The 23,665-nt window shown below is 41.6% G+C and overlaps 1 protein-coding gene across 3 annotated transcripts in view; it reads right to left on the bottom strand.

Annotated features, from left to right (window-relative positions):
• Nucleotides 1–5,593: 5,593 nt before the first annotated feature.
• BEND4 (BEN domain containing 4) overlaps nt 5,594–23,665 on the bottom strand; it is a 32,955-nt gene continuing 14,883 nt past the window's right edge. Inside the window, exons 3-5 of one of the 3 annotated variants that reach the window (XM_024731738.1) lie at nt 20,283–20,374; nt 15,609–15,849; nt 5,594–12,043 (exon numbers count right to left, since the gene is read on the bottom strand). In XM_024731738.1, the coding sequence (XP_024587506.1) occupies nt 11,826–12,043; nt 15,609–15,849; nt 20,283–20,374 (551 nt within the window). In that variant the 3' untranslated portion in view covers nt 5,594–11,825. The remainder of the gene's footprint in view (nt 12,044–15,608; nt 15,850–20,282; nt 20,375–23,665) is intronic. The other 2 variants (XM_024731739.1, XM_024731740.1) reach the window with 2 other exon arrangements.

Below are 23,665 nucleotides of genomic sequence, written 5' to 3'. Positions count from 1 at the left end.
TCCCCAAACAGAAATGAACATTCTTTTGAAGGTCACTTGGAATATTTACCAATAAAGACCATGTGCTTCGCCATAAAACATGTGTCAATAAAGTTAAAGGGATTTAAATCATACAAAGTACGTTCTTTGACCAAAATGGAATTGAGTTTAAAAACCCATAAAATGTAGAATTAAAATATATGACAGCAATAGCGCAAAGGAAGTGCATTGTTTTAAGATTCTTACACTGTTAACGAAGTGGTATGTCTTTATTTCAAGGCAGCCCGCGATGTTAAAGATGTATATTGTTAAGTCATGGAGCAACCGCTAAAACACACACACACAAAGAGGTATAGCTAATAAGCCAACAGTGGAGATAAAATGGAAACATAATAAATAATAAATCCAAAACAAGTCAATAAACAAGGAACAAAGAAAAGATGAGTCAAATAGAAAACAAATAGCAAGATGTTAGCTTCAATTCTTATGTCAACTCAAAGAGGTAGATATTTTACAGATAAGGAAACAGACCTGGAGAGATTTAAGTAATTTATGTATTGGGGCTGGGATTTCAATTCAGGTCCCCTGTCTTCCAAGGTCTCTGTGCTCTATCTAATGCCAAGGTACTGTAGTAGTGTGTGTGTGTATGCATTCTAGCTACCTGTGTGTAGAATAATGTGGAGAACTAAACCCCTATGTCTTCTAAGAGCTGTGAATATGATTGACACTTACATTTCCGCATGCCTGTAAAACTAAAATAAATCCTTGCTTTTCGAATTACAGTGAAGCTATATAGAATTATTTCTTGAGGGTTTTCCCATCTGTCTTCACTCTCCATCACAGGTCAGGATGTGCGTAGATTCTCTGCAGTTGAGGGAGTGGGATGAAATGGTGCCGGCGCTGCCACAGTGGGGACATCCTAAGTCATTTCCCACAAACCTCTTCCAATCTTTTAAAAGCTTCTTGCTGTGTTCATTATCTATGTATATACACATACATGAGCACAGTACACTAACACGTTAAAATATTTTGACACTCCATACAATATGCCAGGTTCTGTGGTAGGCAAAAGATATAAAAAGGTGAAAGAATTAATCATGTCCCCTGATATCATAGAGTTAAAAGTCTCATGAGGCATACAAACTTTATACAAAGAATCACACAAATATATATAATACTTTCATAAGTGCTATGAGAGCAGCAGGATACCATGATAGTTTAACAGGATGACCTATTTGCAGGTCCTCAATGGAAAAAGTCATTTTCTTTTTTTTTTTTAACATCTTTATCGGCGTATAATTGCTTTACAGTCATTTCCTTCTTATACAAACATATTGAAGACTTTGAAACTATTACAAAGCCACCAAGCTAGAAGTTGACTATAAGTAAGGTAAGTTAGTAATAAAACAATTCTTTCAACTTTAGCATGCTTGGAGCCACGTGATATATTTCTAACAGAGTCTCTTGAGTATGAAGGGCTGTCACCGGCAATTATTTCGAAAGTTATTCATCCTTTTCTTTCCAATTTGCGAAAAGAATGATTTTTTAAAAAATATTATTTATTTGGCTGCGCTGGGTCTTAGTTGCGGCATGCGAACTCTTAGTTGCAGCATGTGGGATCTTAGTTCCCCGACCAGGGATTGAACCCGGGCCCCCGAGAGTGAAAGCCTAGAATTCTAACCACTGTAGTCCGTAATATTTTTGTTAGATGAGCATAAAGATACACATCTTAAAGCTGTATTTCAAAACCATGTTTTAACCTCATTTATTAAAATTTGACAATGCATAAGTACAAGGTCCACAAGATATGCTATTTTGATGTAACTCATCCCACCTTATCTATCTATCACCTATATCTATCTCTCCATTCATTCATAGAGGCAAGCATATTTCTTAAACATCAGGATCAATGAATACAGAGGACTACGGACAGAGGCATTGAGACTGTGTCTCTACGGATCTTTAGGACTGAATCAGAACCAAGACTCACCTGGGACCCAGAAACTGCACCAATATTCATCTGGGAATTTTTTCAGGATTTTGAGCCTCAGTCTTCTCGGGCCACGTCGAGAAATGAATTATAGTTGTATCAGCCAAAGCTGGGTAGACTTAAGAAGCAGTTACTGTTTTATCAGCCTCATTGTTGCAACTTTTTCCCTCAGCCTTGCACATCTTCAAAGATCAGTTTTATTGGAGTCAGTGAAACACGGGTTTCTCACCTGGAATGGGCCGCCTGGATCAGCACCTGGCCTTTAGCGCTTCACCACCACTAGCTCTGTGACCTTGGGCACATGTCTCTAAGCATCAGTTTACTCATCTGTAGAGTGGGGATAATATTAGAGTTTACCTCGTAGGCTGTAAGAAGATTCACTGCGATGACGATAGTAAAGCATTCAACTACTGACTGAAAAAATGTTAACTATCCAAATTATTAAAAATTAAAAGGTCATTTATGTAAAGATGTCGACTCTCAAGATTTCAGTGACGGGGAACCGAAGAGATCTTTGAACTATCTTAACTCATCCCCACGATCAACTGTGATTAACTTCTTCCCTTTACTGTGCCTCCGCCTTGCTCTACGTCCCAGGGGGCTGACCTGTGTGGACATCAAGGCGCTCTCCTGCCCTCCGGTTTCCAGTTGCTCGCAGCTAGAGGGGAACACCGTGAGGAGACAGAAGTGAGTTGAGAAGTAAGGGTACTGATCCTCCTGGCTCCCTCCCTGCAGGCTCTGCCGAGTCTAACCATGTTTCCTCACGTGGAGATCACATTTCCTAGCAGGGAGCCCTCATTCCAGTACACCCACAGGCTCACCTCACCTCTTCAGGCCGATGACAGTGCCCTGCCAGTGCAAGGTCTGGACACTACACTCCCCATTGTAGTTTCAGGCTACCCTGCTCACACCTTTGGACTAAGTGTTTTTATCCAGCTCTTCTCAAATCAACCATGCCATCTGTTTCCTGACACACTGGTTGAAACATCAGGTATGTATCACTAGGATGGTGTCTATGTGAGGCCTGAGCAACAGCTTTAAGGGGAGGGGGGGAAAAGGAAAAGAGAAAATAGATTCAACCAGGATTTGGGAGCACACCAAATTATGTATGAATAATTCTTTCCCTGAATTGGCATGTACTTTGGCTGATATGGTCAAATTGAACTATTTTGGTACGACAGAGACAGACTCAGTGATCTTTATTTTCTCTCATTCTATGCCTGATTCAGCTTTGTAAATACAGCTTTATTGGGGGAACAAGTTGCCTACTGGAACTTGGGATTTTCTCATAATTCATAATAGGTCTTGGTCATTTTTCTCCAACTAGTTATTCAGCCGCTGGCTGTATTTATTTGGTTCTTGGGACACGGTACCTGACACAGGGCCAAGCACATCAGGCTCTCAGTAAATATATTGCATGAATGTGTAATCAACTTTAAAGGGTTCATCCATGTTGTAGTATGTATTAGTATTTCATTCCTTTTTTATGACTGAACACTCCATTGTGTGGATATACCACATTTTGTTTGTCCATTCATCAAATTAATGGACATTTGGATTGATTCCACTTTTTGGTATCATAGGGCTCCTGTGAACACTTGTGTACAGGTTTTTGTGTAGACATGTCTCCAATTCTCTGGGGTATATACCCATGAGTGGAATCGCTGGGTCAAATGATAACCTATATTTAACTTTTTAAGGAGTTGCCAAACTGTTTTTCAAAGTGACTTGCACCATTTTACATTCCTACCAGCAATGTATGAAGGTTTCAATCTGTCCATATCCTAGCTAGTATTTGTTACTGTGTATCTTTTTCATTGGTATTTCACTGTGGTTTAATTTGCATTTCCCTAATAACTGGTGAAGTTGAGCATCTTTTCATGTGCCTATTGGCCATTTGTATCTTCCTTGGAGAATGTATATTCAGAACCCTCGCCCACTTTTAATTAGGTTATTTGTGTTTATTGTTGAATTGTAAGAGATCTATATATTCTGGCTACAAGTTTCTTATCAGATATATAATCTGCAAATATTTTCTCCCATTCTGTGGGTTATCTTTTTGTTCTTCATGTTGTTCTTGGAAGCACAAAAGTTTTTCATTTTTTTTTTTTTTTTTTTAAGTTTTTCATTTTGAAGTACAATTTATCTTTTCTTATTTTGGTCACTTATGCTTTCCGGTGTCATATAGAAAAAACCATGGCTTAACCCAAGAAGATTCACTCCTGTGTTTTCTTCTAAGAGTTTTATAATTTTAGCTCTTCCATTTAGGTCTATGATCTATTTTCAATTATTTTTTGCACATGGCATAAAAGTAGGGGTCCAACATCATTCTTTTGGATGTGGATATCCTGTTGTCACAGGATCATTTGTTGAAATGACTATTCTTTCCCCATTGAATTTTCTTGGCACCCTTGTTAAAAATCAACTGACCGCAAATGTAAGGATTTTTGTTGGCTATCTGGATTCCTTGCATTTCCATCAGAACTTTAGGATAAGCTTGTCAATTTCTGCAGAGAAGTCACCTGAGATTTGGATAGAAATTGCAATGGACCAGTAGATCAATTTGGGGAGTATTGCCATCTTAACAATATCCATTCTTCCACTCCATTACCATGGGATGTCTTCCCGCTATTTAGATCTTTTAAAATTTCTTCCAATAATGTGTTGTAGTTTGCAGTGTACAAGTCTGGCATTTGTTTTTTAAAATTTATTCCTAAGTATTTTGTTCTTTCTGATGTTATTGAAAATAAAATTGTTTTTTAAGTTTCATTTTCAGAGTGTTTATTGTTAGTGTATAGAAATACAGTTGATTTTCCTATATCGATCTTGTATCCTGCAACCTTGCTGAATTTGTTCCTAATACTTTTTTGATCTGTAGCTTTTACTCTGTGTGACCTGCTACAAAATATTAAAAAACCGAAGTTACTTAATAATCCTCTTTTAATGCTTTAGAATAATAAAATAATTTAAATTTCATTTTAATTGATATCCCAATTCAAACTCAAATTATTTGGACTAAATTATTTTTTCATCCAAAACTACTGCTCAGAACATTGCATCTTGTAGTGCAAAAATAAAACATCTCTTTTCCCTAAAATGAAAAATGTGTTTTGTCTTAGTTTTTACTTATGAATGACACTTATTCAGTTTCGCTGTTCAGTAATGGTTGATACATCAGATTTATATTTTACGTAATAACTAAAAGTGGGAAGCCACCACTATGCCACCTTATTTAGCCACAGCTACTTTGCTTTTGTAGTCAGGTCACTGTTCAAAAACCATAAACAAGCAGCGTCTGTTTATTGTTAAAGGTCAAGAGTAGCAGCTGTGGGGTTCCTCCTCTCCCTGATAGAATAGAACTATAGAAGCATGTATGTTTAAAATGTGAATGTACAAAATGCTGTACAGAAATCTTGGATTACATGTCCCTGGATCATCATTGGTTGTCCTATTCATTCACTAGATCAAGTGAATTTTTGGATGAGTTCTGGTCGGTTCCCTGACATAACCACCTTTTCTGTTTAAAAACAAACAAACCAACCAACCAACCAGAAAAGCGTCTGGTTGAATTGGAGAAAGATGCAAAAAGCAAGTTAAAACACTTAACAGAGACTTGACATTTATTGTGCAATTTCATCTCCAACAGAACATGTGGCATTCTAGAGGTATATGAGGTAATAAAATCAATACTCCAGTTAGAACACCTGAAATAATTGGCTCTAGTAACAAATGTTTCTTATAATTAAAAATATTGAATGTTTAGAAAACTCTTATAACATTTTAAGTTCCTAAAAGAAAAGTGCCTAACACTTAAAAAACAACTTACTCTTCTATATAAATTGTTCACAAAAAAATCTTGCTATTCTATATTACACTACGCGTTTATAGTTTTATTAACATACCTCTGGTGGGTTTTAACTCTACACAGTACAATCAAATAGAAATTATTCATAGAGAATCAACAAGACTTCAACAATAAAAATATTAGGATCAATGGATTTGTCACAGTTTCTCCACAAGTGTTCATCATAGAAAATAGAGTAAAGGCAAGTTGGCCCCAGTGTTAGGCTGCTACATGAAGTTCCAGAGAGGAGAGACACACAAGGGCAATGCTTAAATGGGGCAGGGTCGGACTAGACCAGTGACCTTGAAGGTTTCAGGACCCCTCTCATGGACTGGCATGCCCTATTCTTTAGAAACAAAGCCAGGCCCTGGTGGCCATGGCAAGCTCTTGAACTTAAACACAGCCAGAGATGTTAAAGCCACAACTACAGGAAAGAACAGATTACTGTATTTTCCTACAAAAACTTCACGACAGTTCTCACAGTGACATCATAGATTGAAACCCTCCCTTCCAAACCAGACTCATCAATTCTAAGGCTACGAATACAACAAATGTGAAAAGTGAATGGACATTGGCTAACTGATGTCCAGTGCCATTTCTACCATCTCGCCGTTCCCAAAGACCATCACGTCACTGAGTTCAAAGTTTTGCTTTTATATCCCTGCGTTTTTGTACTGGGAATCTATGACAGAAATGTGAACAAATTTTAATTTATTCACTACTTCAATTGAACAACAAATCCATTCCAGAGTGTTTAAGGGGTTTGAGAACCTTAACTACTAGGGAAAACTGAACTAGTCATTCTGCTTACTAAACCCGAAGTTTTCCTCTTATTAGCTGAGTACCTTGGACAGTGTCCTTATCAATAAAATGCGGTGGTAACAATAACACCCTAGAGGGTGGTTGTGAGGATTAAAACGAGAGGATGCATTAAAGTGCTTACCAAAGTACCTGGCGCACAAGGGCTCGATGTATATAAGCTATAGCTATCGTTACTGTTGGTGGTTTTGAATGGGCCTAAACAGTTTTCCAATGTGCGTAAGACCCATCTGGCTACTTGTAGTGGGGCAATTATTCTGAGAATGAACAGGCTTTTGAATAAGTCAGCTTAGCAGATGAACTTTCACTGTAATTTGGGGAATTGTGATTCAGTGAAAACCTAGCCTGTATATTAGCCAGCTATGGATGGTCATGAGGAAGTTTAATCTGGTTATTTTTTACCACAAAGATTTGGTAATTTAGTGCTTTCAAGAGCCAAGCTTACCGAGCTGGTCATTAGATGAGTGAAGTCCAGACCTCTCAATGTTTCTTGCAATTGAATACACTGTGGAGGGTAAAAGTGGTCTCTAACGTGTAAACGTATCCGTTATAGTTTTGAATTTTAATTAGGAGGCAAGTATTGGTGAGTTATTATTTTTGCACTCCATGCTGTCTGGTATCAATTCTTCACTCTCCTCTAAATAATAACACAAATAGAAGAAGTGATGCCACTGGCTGATAAAATGTAAGTAACTGCGGAGGGCCATCAACTGGGTGACATTTTTCTACATTATTCAAGTGAAGTGGTTATTTTTATCCAGTACTTACACGACTGAAAGAAGCCATCACTATGTTTACAAAAATATATCATAATGATACATACTGCTGTTTAGACACATTTACACTAGAGTTCTGACTCAAGCATCCTATTTGACATGTTTTGCCAAGCAGTTTTGGCAAGTGTCACCACATTAAACACGCACCAGCAAGGCTTGCACCATATGTGCAAAATCACTTTCTATTACATTTCTAAAAACTGGTATATAAGAGCTGTCAAAAATTACAAACATCTGTACTGTGAAATGAGAAAAGTTTAAATCTTTTTTAAAACGAAGTTATCCAAGAATGAGACTTTTTAAAATGACAGAAATCTAAGAAAAACTAAGGAGGTAGTCAGTGGGTATTAGGTTTAGGTTCTAGAGTACACGCTGAATGACAGAATTCAAATGAGGGCAACGTACGCTTGCTTTCCGGAAAACAGTGCATGCTTCATCCTACTTGATGCTCCATCCGTCTTCTGGTAGCAACAGGAGGTCAAGCCATTAAAGGTGGCAGGAAAATGTAGACATCACGAACTTGTAGATTCCCAAGTTTGTATTATTGTCTAGACTTTTGGAAAACATCTGATATTACAAGAATATACTGGACTTAACCATTCTATCGATATCTGACACATGGAGGAGCTGGATCAAATAAGATATTGAGTAATTTATATCGCCTTATAATCCTGGTGAACAATTCTCTCAGGTCAATGTGTTTATGACTGATGAAGGGCTAAGAAAGATCCAGAATATAAAATGACCCACTTGCCCTACATCTATGAAGTAGCCACATGTATAATGTATCTCCCAATTCCCCTACCAAAGGAGATGATGTCTATTTCCAGCAAATGCTCTAATACTCTCCTCTCCGTTCCTAGTGAAGCCTTATGAAACAAAAATGGTGATAGTAGCCTCAGTGCTCTGGTGGAAATTCTCAACCAAGAGAGTGGAGCCTGGGTTCAGGGCTGAATATTTTCAATTGACAGTTTTTCTCCAAAGCATTTAATACTGAGGTTAAACCATGAGACTGTGAATGGTGGACCTTCAAAAGAGACCGTGAGAAATGGGAACGTAGTAACTGCTCGCAGAATATGACGCATCCCCCCACCCCATCTCCCGGTTCCTGGCCTACATCCCCCAAACAGATCACTGAAGGGTTATGCTGGGCCAAGCGGAACTGCACTCGGCGTTCCATTCACTGGGAAAGCAGGCATGCTCTTTGTGATGTGACTTTAATTTGGGAAACCTCAGGACACATCAAGACACTGTCACTGAGAGTAGGTATGGTTCCCTTGATAGATGGGATTATGAACCATGCCCGGTCACTGACAAAATATCAAATTTGGTCTGTGGTGTCAGGCCAGACCTATGACCTTTTCTCTCACCAATGAGGTGGAGCAAAGCTGCATGCTGAGCTGTTTTAATTCAATCCATGTTATTCCAATGCTAAAATGACTCAGGGAAGCTGCTAAAAGCTGACATGAGTATGAATGTCTCCTCAAGAGAGCAATTTGTCCAACTGCCAGACAAAGATGTAGAAAATCAAATCAAGAAAATATACAGGTCTCCAGGTCTCCAAAGAGATCAACGGAAAGGCTGACAGAGCAGTGACAGCATCCAGTCTTCTCACTGGTGAGCTTTTAACCTTGCTACAGAGGCTGCGATGGCCTTACCAAAACAATAAGTGAACGATCCTTGCAAACCCTGATTTGAAAATCAGGTGACCATGCAGGCAACCACCACAAGCCAGGTTTCCAGCCTTAGAGGGGAAGTGCAAGTAGCAGCATGTGACATGGACTAAGGAGAGGACAAAGCAGAACAGCCAAGCAGATACTGTGTCACAGCCCAAGGGCCACTGGTGCCCGGGTCAGGCGGTGGGTTCGGCTAAAGGAACACAGCAACTACATCAACGGTGAAGAGTGGAATGGAACGTCTGACTGGGGACAGGGGATCGTAGGTCCTAGACCCAGGAGAGGCGTTAGAACTGGCCGTGTGATGCTAAGTCAGTCATCTTTCTGGGCCTGGATCGCTCATGTGCATAAGAGATGACCAGTGTGCAGCTCTTAACATTTTAGCATTTGTGAAGTATTGGAAAACAGCTGATAGAGAGATAATTCACCTGAAAATAGGGGTGGGAGGAAGAGACCAGGTGTACCTTCGAGCAAAGGCTGGTACAACCAGGGGCCTTGAGGGGCAGAGCCTCCTGACCCCAGGAGCCTTCTCAGGGGATGATAACAGGAGTGGAGCAAGCACTTGTCGTAAGGATGCCAACCTGTAAGGCTATGGAGAGTGAATGCAGAAATGCTCCATCACCACCTTCCGTGAAGATCAGCCCAACACGCGACTCCATGATGACGCGTAGATGTGAACATGTGTGGAATTCGCAAGCTTTCAGGGAAACGATAAGAATTGGAAGTTCGTTTGTTTTTTTTTTTAAGGCAGTGGTCAAATATTGCTGCTATAGAACAAAAAAGGACAGTGCACTCAGCAGTAAGGATAACTAAAGTCCAATGCAAAGAAAGGAAAAGTAAGATGGAAAGACAGGTGAGATTATGGTGGTATTTTTCTCCTGGCAAAGATTTCATGTCACCGAAGATTCTTATAAGATAGTGACTTCTAGACCTTGAAAACGCCTCAGGGAGTATCTTTCTTCCTCGGATAGCCAAAGATACTATTCTCATCGTTCCCAGAAGCACCGCATTTGCCCTTATCTTTTCCTTTACCTGCAAATTTTAGCTAAGTTGCTCCAAAACAGGATTGAAATATTAGTTCTCCCCATACCATCTAACAGATCTGACAAATGACCATCTCTATAAACAAACTTCTCAGTGGGCGGAACTAATAATCGTAACAAAAGCTAAACAAGGACCTATTGCTCGGGTCATGCACAGAGTTGATGCTAATTATAGAAGATAAAGGGTGATTTATTATTTTACTTTGTCAAAAGGTGGCAAAAAACCCTCTTTATGCATGGATGCTCATAAACTTGAAATGAATTTCCAACCCATTTTCAAAACCCTTAGTCATGTTTGTAGATGACATTAGCAGCCTTCACTAACAGCTGCCCATTTAGCCCTCAACTCTAGAAAGAATGCAGACATCTGGATTAAGGTGATAAAGGAAGCCTCCCCTCCCACCCACACCTGAAGCACTCAGAAAGATTCTAGCATCTCTAGAGCATCTGCGGATAGGAAGTGGTTCCAAAGACATTACTACTAACTTCACAGATGATGCTCAACATATTAAACCCGGGAAAGTGGGTGGGAGTGGTCACTGCTAACTCAGCCAGAGCCAGTAGTTCAGGGGAATACTGGCGGGAAGGAGGCACACAACAGTTGGGACGAAACATTTCCATCGGTGACAAGAAACAAGATTTATGCAAATTCTGAAGATCAACTCAGCACAAAAAGACCCTCAAATTTCTGAGAAATTACAGACAAGCCCATTGCATAGTTGTCAGAATGGCCTTGAAGCTGTGTGTATACAATTCCAGAACATCTGGTCGACTCAGTGACTCCCATCAGTCACATCACTTGTTTGGTCCTCAGTGCACCAAACTACTAGCTGACTGAGATGCTCCTTGTTCAACCCATCACTTTGGCATTGTGTCAACAAAGCCCAATTTAAGGCTATGGAAACTGTGGATCTGTGAACTTACAAAATCGAGCATCTGAAAATGGTTTTGAATCTTTGGATGTTTCTTGACTGATACGGTGAAAACTATTACTGTCTGTTAACTTCAGAGATCATATAGTGCCTTCCTGATCAACACAGCAAAAACTTTTTTGTGTGGTAAAAATAACAGCTGACTTCCAATTAATCATTGTCTACAGGTGGCTTCTGATCTCTGATTTCTTTTTAGTAACAGGCTCTGTCAATGTTAGACACAGCATGCAATGTCACCTATCCTATGTCTTTGCTGAGAAGTATAAATTCAAGTCTTTGGAAAACATAAAGACAACTTATTTGAATTAAATAAAGAGAATGCTTGTTCCTTGTCCCTTAGGATAACGCCATGTCTCTACCTTCTCCCATGGGCAGGGACACTAACCCAATCTCTGTGGGGACCAGCTCTGCTCAGGAAACAGAGCTTACTTGAAGATTTCGGACAGGTGACCAGGAGCTCACCTCTCTTTTTTCACCCTCACCGTCTAACTAGTCATCATTTAAAATCAATTGTCATTTTTTCTTTGTATAATGTAATATTCTGAAAATCTCTGTAGGCTCCACAGACTTCCCAAACAACCCTAAAATGGGTTTGTACTAGGAACTGTGGCAGTAGGTCAAGAGTTAAGGTTTAGGATGTGTAAACCTTTAACTCCGTTAGGATGTGACAGAGTGACATGCTCTGGATTCTAAAGTGATGGTAAGAGAACATTCACAACTGGAACTCTTGAGAGGACCGGCTGCTAGTGTGGAAAGATTCTGTCCACTAATCACCAGACCCATCCTGGGAATTTTTACTGAAGACTTCATCCTGGGAAGCCTGGTGATCGATCCCTTCATAAAATGAGCCTCCGTTGTGCAGGAAAGTCCCCACTGCCCGCCCCTGCCGAGCGTGACCCACAGCGTCACTGAACACTTTGTTTATCTGCTCCTCCGAGGGCATCCACCAGTCGGGGTTGCAGGTACAGTGCATCCTAATGAATTCTGTGGGAATACACACAACAGTGAAAAAAAAAAAAAGAGAGAGAAAAACAGCTGGTTTTTGCAGCGAATGGTAGGAAGGCTGCTTAAACTTTAACAGAAGCTCTATAAGAAAAGCTTTATGGGACATCCGATGTAATGCCATGATGATGTCACTTATTAGACCCAACTTACGCCATACACATTTTCTACTCAGGTGCAAAAGTAAAAATTACATAAGTGAGAGTGAGCCCTCTAAGGCACGATTGCTATGAAAGGTAAATTTGATTTGCGAGGCGTGGTATGCACCATGCTTGGTAAAAAAAAAAAGTTAAGAGTACATTTCAAAACGCTGTTGTTAACATGCTCACATTTTTAGAATGTTAACTATCTCCAGAATCATTAGATGGTATTCTTTAACCAGCTACTGATTTGTAGATTAAGTGCAAAAACATAAAATCTCAATGAGTAAGAAAATGCCTAAGTTTTGGTTCAGGTTTTCACATTCTTAAAATGTTACTACAGGCTATACTTTATTTCTCTAATTGTGATATCTATAAGTGTACTGACAAATATTTTTTAGATGACTTTTCCTCTAAATATTTAATATCACCAGAAAGCAATTAGCATGCCTGGAAGAAAGAATATACAAAAAGTAGCTCAGACTCCAATGAAACAAACTTGGCCTCCCTTGGGTTGAGCTCACATTAACCCTTCCTCTATTTTCTCAGGGAGTCGGGGACATGTATAGTTCCTACACAGCTGTTTTAATATGGACATCTGTAAACTGAAATGGAAAAAGTTCTAAGTCAAATTGTGCTTTTTTTCACAGCTGACTGAAAGCTCAAGGTGACTGCCATTTACACACCATTTCTTCGCCAGCACTGCTCCCTCTACAAGACAATGGTTCTGGTTGTAGGACTGGATTTGTCTGAAATTTACTTGTGAAATCCCGACCCTATCTGCCCATGGAAGCTGATGCTTTTAAGTACCTGGACCCGAAAAATCCCATGAACTGAACTGTGCCCGTCTTAGCAGAGACGCAGGGGCATCCCCTTCAACTCCACGCCTGAGGTGAGGGACTCCTTCACCTCGCCTAAGTCCCAGCCCTAGTGGCCCTCCTGGGGGACACAACTGTGTTTATTCAGCTCCTCGCCCTGCAAAACTGTCAGGAACCAGATGGCCTATGCTGGGCTACAGGCCTAGGAAACACCGAAGGATGCTTTCCAAACCTGGGTCATGGTCATTATAATGCTGAGCGAGAGAAAGGAGGCATTCTGGGACCACGAGTGCTCAGATATCTAGTCCTCTCCCCGTTATTTTCTTTGCATTCACGTCTATTCATTATGTCCTCAAATCATCTCCAGCCAGGCTATCAACTCCAGAATTCAGGCATTCTGTTTTCTCTTCCTCTGTCTTCCTCAGGTTCCCTACCTCATGTGTTCAGGAAGTATTCAATAACTGTTTAAGTGGTTTCTGTCTATCCAGATTCCCCACTCTCATATGAACAAAAAGAAATGAAAGACTCCAAGTATCCACGAGAGGAAGTCGAGGCTAACTGCTGAGGGTGCTGCAGCCCCTCTAAGAATGTGCTGCTCCGTGACACCTCCCACCCCCTCCCCCTCCTCAGTGCCCGCTGCTGCAACAGGACTTCCCCTAACGTTGTGCCAGACTACTACAGGCTAAAAGTAGAGCTCATTCTGTTACACGGATAGGAAGCATCCTCACGTCACTGACCCCCCCCTTCCTTCCGGGGTCAAACCACCCTGGGGACAGGCCAGCCTAGAATTTGATTTCATTCCCCGAAGCACCCTGCTTTCCATCCCTCAAGTGTCCAACTGTCTGAGGCTTCCTTGGCCATTCTAATCTTGCTGACCACAAGGATGTCCACCCTGGGAGTCAGCAAGCATAAACCTGCAGGAAGGGAATCCCATTTAGGTCACAGGAAGGTCCCAGGATTTCAGCCTTTGGGACAGACATAAATGCTCTAACCAGCTGCCCCTGACACAATCAGCAGTTCTTGCCTATGCATTCTCCACCCATGGGCGGGTGGAAGCCTGTGGGTCCTGCCCAGCTCTCCCTGCTGGAGAGTGCACATTCTGGTCAGGCAGCCTGGGCTGCATCGGTGTCACAGTGGGTCCCGCAGCATTGACACTAGTGCTCTGAGACGTATATTAATCCCTCAGTTTCACTGACTTGCTTGTTAAAATATAAATTGTTTAACAAGGATTTCTGGAAAGGGATACCTTACTGGGGCCCCTTATCCTGATTCCCTTGTAAGCCTCAGGGCAACTTCCAGAGTACTCGCGGCGGAGCGGGCTCTCAGGACAGCCCCCAAGCTCACCACTGCCTCTGCTGCCTCCGTCTGCTCTGATGATGCTGGGGAATAAAGGAAACTATGGCTAGTTTGCTAAGACAGCCCCTGGAAATTTCCATCACCCAGTCACTCTGAGTAAGTAGAATTTTCAGACTGGCCAACAGGGGGTGCTCCAGCACACCTGTGCTGAGTTAATGCTGGTGTTTTCGTTCTAGGTGGTTTTCTCAAGTCTAGGCCACCAGCATCAATCACCTGGGGTGGTCGTGAGGTGCAGTAATGCGTGCCTCCCCCGTCTTCACGCCAGACCCGCTGAATCAGAAGTTCAGGGTGGGTCTGGGGATCTCCGCTACTAACATATACTACACAGGCACCTTAGGCACGCTGACAGTCACTGTGGGCAGGCCCAGAGGGGCGTAGGAGTGAGTGTCCCTTCTGATGACTAAGGCCTTATCAGTGATAAGGTTTTTCAGTGTGATTTCTTCACCAGGAAATATTTTGATCCCTGTCCAGAGTAAATCATTATTGTCTTTCCAAACAATAAAATCACTCTTGAACTGTATAGGTTAACATTTGAGCTATTTGATATGGGTTTTTCAGGTGTGAATGCGCTTTTGTTGGCACTATAATGTTTCCACTTGTCTGTGTTTATTTATTTGCACCCACTGAATCAACCGTATACACGTCCTTACCCTCTGCCTGGCCTATCCGTAGTGTGGATCAGCTACAAAGTAATCAGCTGTTAATGCTGAGGAAATGGTATTATCTGAGTAGTATTTTTTAATACAGAAACTGTAAAAAAACTGAACAGAATAAAATCTGAGTGGGCGAGAAATACTTTTGGCCTAAGGAAAATTGATTCTAAATAAATTTAAGGAGTTGGGCCAAGTATTCTTGAGAAGGTAGATTGGGGGAGGGCGTCATAGGTTGCAAATGAAATTGGGATAATTTTTGAGGTTCCTCGGCTTCTTTTCCTCTGTGCTTTCCCCAGTGCTCCAGCTTTGCTGGAGGTCGCCTTCCCGGGCAGCAAAGAAAATCTGAACTTAAAGCGTGAAACATGAGGTGCTATGCAGTGCTATGTGCCATTAAGTGCTAAAGCAAACGAAGAATTTTTAAAGGACTTCTTGATACCAAGGAGATGGGCCACATGAAGCCTATAACGTCTCAGCGGAAAGAAACCAAAATACAGTAAAGGCTGAACACTTGCACAGGGGAGCCACAGCCAATGCGGTGAAATGAGATCACAGATGGACACTGAGTGGAAGGATGCAGTACCTCGGAGGCATGTTACTTTAACTGGATCCAGAGGGCGTCTTTCAGGACCTGTCTCTCCTGACTGCACTGACCTTTTCCTTTTCCCAAGGCCGCATGAGTACTTAAGCTCATCGGTTGTGAAAACAAATCTGATGAGGTATCGAAGGAGCCGCCTCCCGTCTTTCTTTGAAGAATTTACAGCCTCGTCCCACTGTTTGCTCGTTATGTAGACAGGATAGTTGTTCAACAGCTGCTTGCTTCCCTGGAAAAGCGAAATATTTTCTCATTACCTACTTGGCCGGCCAGCCAGCCAGCAGCCCAGGCGATCTCCATTTCAAAGGCAAACATGCTTTTTAACCAAGTGGCTATACTGACAATGAACCAGGTACTGAAGAGCACAAGTAATTGCTCACACTCAGAACGGGGCACTTTTCAAATTACATTTGCATTTTCTATAACAAGAGCCAATGAGGTATAATGAACACCTTTGAAAGAGGAGCTATTTATAACTTGCATTTTAACAGGTAGGTTAAAATGTGTCAAGATCCAATGACAGGGAACACTATTTAAATATAACCTGTAACTTTCCTTTTCAATCTATTAAAATATGCAAAAATGACTTTGAAGAGTGTGATCAAACAGGCCTCTTCATCCTTTGGTTGGCGGTTAAGTACTTTTAGAAATGATGCTGGTGGGCTACTTCCATAAGGTATTTTTTTGTGTTTCATGCACCTAATATCTGATAGCCATTGTATTTCAGTGGAAACATTAAAAAGTGAATTTTAAGGAGGGGGAATTGTGGAAACAAAACAAAAAAAAATCACTAATAATAATGCAAAACAAGTTTCCTCAAATTATAGCTTCTGCAAATGCCACTATGTCAACTCAAAATTTTTCTTACTTTTCACCTTCATAATTTATGTCTGCTATAAAATTCCCAGGCTAAATAGTTGCACTGGGACTAATTACAGGAATTTCTGTAACATTTATGAGCCATGTTTAGTCAATTGCACCTACACGACCATTATTTTTGTTCTGGTTGTCCATAAAATTCTACAGTCCAGGACAAATTAATTAACCCATGATCTCAGCTTTAATGTACTTCTTCCCCAGTAATTAAGGTGTACAAAATAAAGAAGGGCAACTCACTCAGTTTTACAACTCTGCAAATTTACTACAGGTTATAAATTTGGCACTATTTGGAACTGATAGGTTTTAATTTTAAAAAGTGCTCTGTTCAGTTAAGCTCTGAGAAGGGCAAATGGTATAGGAGCCAACAGGAAAGAAAGAGGCAGCAGGTATGGCTATGAAACTGTGACTGAATTATACCCATGGAAACTCATCACCACAGCATTCAAACTCCCTTGAAATAGCAGGAGTGTGATTTTGTGTCCTTTTTAAGGGAAGCAGCTGAGGGAGGTGGTTTGTGGTTTGAATTTACAGTCAGCCTGGGTTTGAACTAAATCTTGGTTCTGGGTTTTATTTGTTGTTTCTTGAGCAAATTACTTTAACTTGTTGGACGAAAGTTTCCCCATCTATAACACGGGAAGAACTAAATTATCATGGGTTTAAAATACGAGTACTCGGGAGCATAAACCAACCCTTGGCTCTGTGTACTATGTATGATCAAAAGATGGGCAGCAGCCCAGAGGTTCCAAAGGGTCCTTCAGCCCAGGCTGCTGTTTCACGGCAGGAGGGGAGAGATGGAGGGACGACTGGAGTGATGGGCAGTGCCGATGGAGAAGTGAGGATGAGAGATGTAAAACCAAGGTGGTCAGACAACCAATCCACTGAGCCAGGGTACGGGGGACTGAGGAGTGAAGATGATTCCCAGGTGCAGCGGGGGTGTCCTCCACAAAGATAAGGAACGGAAGGTTATGGCTGGGGGAAGGAGAAGGCAGATAGCAAGGAAGAACAGTGCCTGACATATACTAGGTGCAACGAACATCCATCGGGTGGGTGACTGATGCAGTAAATACTACCGCGGCTGGCACGGAGCAGACACTCAATACCGGTGGCTTCAATGAAGAGTTCTTTCTTTTCTTTTTCTTTTTTTTTTTTTTGCGGTACGCGGGCCTCTCACTGCTGTGGCCTCTTGCGCAGCACAGGCTCCGGACGCACAGGCTCAGCGGCCATGGCTCACGGGCCCAGCCGCTCCGCGGCACGGGGGAGTCTTCCCGGACCGGGGCACGAACCCACGTCTCCTGCATCGGCAGGCGGACTCTCAACCACTGCGCCACCAGGGAAGCCCCACTGTATGTTTTAAAAACAGCTTTCCCTCGGGTGTGTGAGCTCATCTGGCAAGCCAGGATGCCCATGGCTGTTCGGCCAAGAAGGTTAAATCCTCTCCCAAAGTCTCACAAGTCAAAAGGCACAGCTGGGAACCCTGTCCCCAAAGTCAGAGTTGCCCCTAAAACAAGAGCTGAGGCTATTTCAAGATGGGAGGTACTTGAGATGAGAGAGCTGGCAATCCAGGGAAGGTGCCCTCTCCAAGCTTGAAAGCATCCACTCCTATAGAAGAGCTCAACAGCTCTTCCAAAATGTAGAAATACCATTTGGAGGTCATTTTCAAGAAATAAAGAAAGGGAAGGAGGGAGATAGGAAGGAAGGAAGGAAGGAAGGAGAAAGAGAGAAACTCATTTATAGCCCCAAACAACTCAGACCGCTCTGTGTTGTGTATGAGGTTACCCATGCTGTTTCAGCACAGCTAACAGAAATCAAATATGATTAAATACTACTACTGAGAAGATGCTCATTTGCCTGAAGTGACAATAAAAATTATATAATAATAACGATGATGATGGCTAATAAAGTTTTAAATAGTCCTATCTGGAGGAAATGTAGATATTTCCCTTATTTGTATATTTTTATAGAATTCTCTTCATATTAGCCACCAAAAGGGTATTGGTGACCTGTACCAACTCTGACCTATTGTCAAGTCACTTTGAACAAACCAATTTGAACAGCACTTATTTAATGTCTTCATAGAGTCATATCCAGATGGAAGACGGAGGTGTATATTAACTTATAAGTAAGTTCTGATTTAGTCTCACGAACAATGTGCTCTCTGAGCACAGAGGGGTGTGGCAATCAGGAAGAGCTTCTGGAAGAAGTGGGCTTTTCAGATGTGCTTTTTGTGTAACAGAAATGTCAAGTTAAAAAATGTGGACCCAGGACTTCCCTGGTGGCGCAGTGGGTAGGACTCCAAGCTCCCAATGCAGGGGGCCTGGGTTCGATCCCTGGTCAGGGAACTAGATCCCACATGCATGCTGCAGCTAAGGAGCCCACAAGCTATAACTAAGGAGCCCACCTGCTGCAGCTAAGACCCGGCACAACCAAATAAAATAAATAAATTAAAAAAAAAAAAAAGGAAAGAAAATGATTGGAAAGATTTTGGGTTTAAAAGAGGGGTCGGTTAAAAAAAAATAAAATGTGGACCCTATTTTAGGGAGCAAAGGATTTTAAGCATGTGACATTTATTTTGGATCTGTATTTTAGAAAAATAACTTTCCAGTGTGGAGCACGGAGAAGAAAGAATCTACTGCGACAGCCCAGGTGACATGTGACTGAGAATGAACTACAGACAAGAGACTGTTCAACGTGACTGTCAGGAATGAGGAAGAGGAAGAGTCCGTGATGCCTCGAAAGTTTCTGCCCAGGGTTGGTGCTGCTTTTATTGAAGAGGAAACAGGAGTAATGATGGGTATTCAGAGGAGGCATCGTGAGTTCCACTGGTCAGGCAGTAGGACACAACGGTCTGGAGTCGAGTCCTGGGGACTGGGGTCTAGATCTAAATTTGGGACTCGTAAATCCACACATGGTTGATGTTCAGAGTGAGCGTAACTGAGCAGAGAAAGGCAGTGGAGAGATGAAAGGCCAAAGTCCAGAGAACGGTGGTTGGAAAACTCCTTAAAGCTTAATAAGAAAGAGACGGGGAACCACAAGAGAGTCCTGACACAAAGGCCCAGAGAAAGGGAGCAGCTGGAGGAGGGGTGAGGCCCTGTGGATGACGAGGGCTGGAAGATGGGCCCCTGGACTGGACAACTGGGAGAGCAGCAGGCTGGGGGGGCTCCTGCAGACCATTCGCTGCGTCGTGGAGGTGCAGCCGGATTACGGAGGCAGGGGAGGGCAAAGGAGAACTGAGAGTGGAGCAATGAATATACACCAGTCTTTCAAGTGTTTAATCACAGAGAAGAATGAGGTCCCCATTCAGCAAATGCCTTCGATGACACGCACTGGGGATGCCAATGGGGATGAGGCCTGGGCCCAGCCTTCAAGGAGCGGGATGTGTCGTGGTGTAGGATGAAGGTGCCGATAGGATGCTTCGGGTGACGGAAGGAGAAAGAAAAGATAATCACTGAGGGATGGAGGGAGAATCAAAGGAGGGCTGATTTTCAGGGTGGGAAGACTTGGAACAAACACTGGCTCTGCCTGAGGGAACGACAGGTGGGTTCTCTGTGCCAAAAGAATGGGGGGAGACTTGCCTGCAGGGTTTAAACTATTTCTTTTTCTCCCCCTCAGAGTACAGAGCTGAATCTTCACGATGCATGATCTTTCTCCACAGGATATATACTCACCCATAAACCTCAGAGTCAAACATGTATTTTGCTAGCCAATCTGTTTTGGTAGATGTATACATGGGTAAACTCCCAGGATGCTTCATCTTAAGGAAATTCCAAATGGAATGAGGCCTACCTCGGCCGGCTGGTCGGCTGGCTGCGGGGTCACAAGCTGGTTGTAGTGCTGAAGCAACGTCTTCAGGTAGTCTAGAACCGTCTGGCAGGGCACTGGGTGGAAGAAATCGCAACAATTGTACATTAGCTACTTTGTGCTGGGAAAATAAAAAGCTTTAAGGTTTAAAAAGAGTTCTGATGCAAACTTCTAAAAAAAAAAGACTCATTTTCTAAAGGAAACAGAATCTTCTCTCATTTGACATCTGTAGTTATTTCAGTTTGTAAATATGGAACAGATGCTATGGTTCGGGGAGAATTTTTAGGCTCAGCACAGCTCACTGCAAACTTTTAAGTCAAACCTACTCTAAGATGAATTTGGGTTAATAATAATGATATCACACTGAACAACTCACAGAAGAGACATGTCTTCTTTGACTCAAGTTGTAACATTAGCACCCGACGGTACTTTTTAAAATTGAAGTACTGAAAACTGACGTGTCACTGGTTTTGGATCAATGATATAATGTTCATTTGTAGTGCCATTCATTGCTAGTTCTTCAGTAAAGCAGTAAGCCATGCACTTTAGACCTGCTTCCTGACACAGACACACGTAGTTTTTCTGGTTAAGTGTCTCACTCCTCCCCTCTCCCAGAAACTCACCTGATCTGGTCCAATTCAGATTCGGTTATTATGTATTTCATTAACTGTTGCACTATATTTTGTGAGGCACAGTCTTACAGAATCACTGAATAATCACAGTAAAACTGAACAGATGTTAACCCAACATAGAGTCTGACATTTTTTTTTGTACCATTGCATAAATAATTCTTATATTTTAAGATTTATATTAGAGCCCTTTCCAGAGTATTAACTGATTGCTTTTAAAGGTCTTGGTAACTTAGTAAATAACCTAACGGATACGAATTATTGCCATCATCTGTCTTGGCTGTGTGTTTTCTTAAGATGTTTTTGTCACATTGAAGAAAATAATAAATATTTAACCTAAACCCTAATTTTAAAGTATCACCACTGAGCCTTCTTCACTTCATTTTTCTCAGCACTGTTTTGAGAGCAAACTGAAATTATCTTTATCTCCTGCTAACAGCTCTGGGTTTTTCAGGTGACATCACATTGCAACATAAATCAAAAACTACATCACCATCCTTTTGAAGAATTTGAATGATAAGAAGTAGAAGTAGGTTAGGAAATTTTTCTTCTTGCCAAAAAATATTTTCTTAAATAACATCCTTATAGACTTGTGTCTTACAGACCTGTGTCACAGGTCACTCTTGTATAGTCATTTGAATACATTCTTCAAATTAAAGAAGCATTTTCGGGACAACCACAAGATTGTGCCTTCAACAAAAAGAAGGCACGTGTGTATCAGTTTGAAGTAGGACTTTTATTAAACCAAAGTTTAATAAAACCTGTCAAGTACCTCTAATTTCATCATCCTATTAAAAGACTAACCCACTTTAGAGCCCACCCTGATGTAACTAAACCCTGTGTTTTATTTATAATTCTGCCAGACCTTGCCCGAGTTCCTTTTAAGGGGCGCACTTACTGGCCAACGGTTCTATGTTCTGACAGACACTTTCACCCTGGGTATGGCTGAGTAGAGACTCTGAGTCACTGAGAGCTAGAAAATCCACTTTCTAAACCACACCATTTCTGCTAGGGTATGCAGTGTTCACCAAAAAGTTTGAGCAAGTTAACTGAATGACAAACAATAATTTCCCACATTACTAGAGTTCCACAAACAGTCTAACCCACTTTGTTGATGCCACAGTGAGTGAGAATGTATCTTCTGGCAATGGGCACGGATTACAGGAAAAAAGCAGAAGCCTTGAGAAGCTAACGGAGACAGGAAACAAGTTTGCTGTTGAGTTCTGGCTTTTCATTAACTGTGTGGCCTTTGGGACTCCATTTAACTTCTGTGCGTGAGTCCCTTCTACACATTGCTGGAAAGAAGGATCTCGGTAGCAGCAATGCAACTGTATATATGTCACTGCTTTTCCAAGTGACATGTGAGAGGTATTACTCTGAATTTAGTTTGGAAGTTTTAGTAAAATTTGTAAATACTCACTGACTAAGATTTGAATGAAACTTCTTCTGATACTTTATCCATACTTTACATACGTTTAGGGAAAAAGTGTTTAAGTGAAGCACAAAAACGCTTACAAAACTGAATATTCAGTGTGACCTCAACCATGTTAAAAATAATTATGTGCACAGAGAAGAGATTGGAAAGAAATAAACCAAAGTGTTAATAATTTTAAATGATTATATTTTGGTAACAGAATTAGGGCAGTTATTATTACCTTTATCATCCTTGTAAAAACCAGTTTAAAAAAATTTCTACAGTGGGCATGGATTATAACTACTTAGAAGTTGTTTGAAGAATGTCTACATGACTGTTATCTCCCCTTCCTTTGCTATATACGACCTTCAGTGTTGCCTGTGTAGCCCTGGAAGGGCTTGGAGGACGACTCTCCCATCTCTACACCCCCAGTATTTAGGCAGCAGTGCTAAGCCCTGAGCGAGGCCAGCCGACGCACATGCGCTGGAAAAAAGTGGAATTTCATGTGACTTTACTGGCTGTAAGGCTCTCCTGAAGGGAAGTGGGTCCTGTGGGTGGTATCTGGGCATAAGGCCGAAGGCCAGGAAGACTTAGCTACTGAATTGACTCTGTGCAGTTGGCGGCTGTACTGTCTGGGAGACTCTTAAGTAAGTGCCTTCCAAGGAGAACTGCTCTGATTCTGTTTTTGCCTATATTAAGGGTGCTTGGGTCTCGAGTACCTAATTTTCCTGGCAGATCATTGCATTAACACCTTGATCAGTTTCTCTTCTTGTTCCTCAAGCATTATTTAATCTACTTTGCTATATAATTGTTTTTTTTTTTTTTTTTTAAGAAGATGTTGGGGGTAGGAGTTTATTAATTAATGTATTTATTTTGGGCTGTGTTGGGTCTTCGTTTCTGTGAGAGGGCTTTCTCTAGTTGTGGCGTGCAGGGGCCACTCTTCAACGCGGTGCGCGGGCCTCTCACTATCGTGGCGCCTCTTGTTGCGGGGCACAGGCTCCAGACGTGCAGGCTCAGTAGTTGTGGCTCACGGGCCTAGTTGCTCCGCAGCATGTGGGATCCTCCCAGACCAGGGCTCGAACCCGTGTCCCCTGCATTAGCAGGCAGATTCTCAACCACTGCGCCACCAGGGAAGCCCTATAATTGTTTTTTAAAGACTCAAAACATTTACCTCAAAGTATACCACATACAGTTTTACAGGGAGATTGAAATTGTTTACTGTCCTCTGACGACCATGCCATCTGTGTGCTTATTTCAAGAGTCCTATTCATATCGTCTCCGTAAAGTATAAGTTCCTCAATTGTAAATGTCTAGAAATAAACAAT

This window comes from Neophocaena asiaeorientalis, unplaced genomic scaffold, assembly GCF_003031525.2.
Source record: "Neophocaena asiaeorientalis asiaeorientalis breed wild unplaced genomic scaffold, Neophocaena_asiaeorientalis_V1.1 scaffold39, whole genome shotgun sequence".
NCBI lineage: Eukaryota > Metazoa > Chordata > Mammalia > Artiodactyla > Phocoenidae > Neophocaena > Neophocaena asiaeorientalis.
Note: the sequence above shows the minus strand (reverse complement) of the source record. Positions and strands in the feature narration are given on the sequence as shown.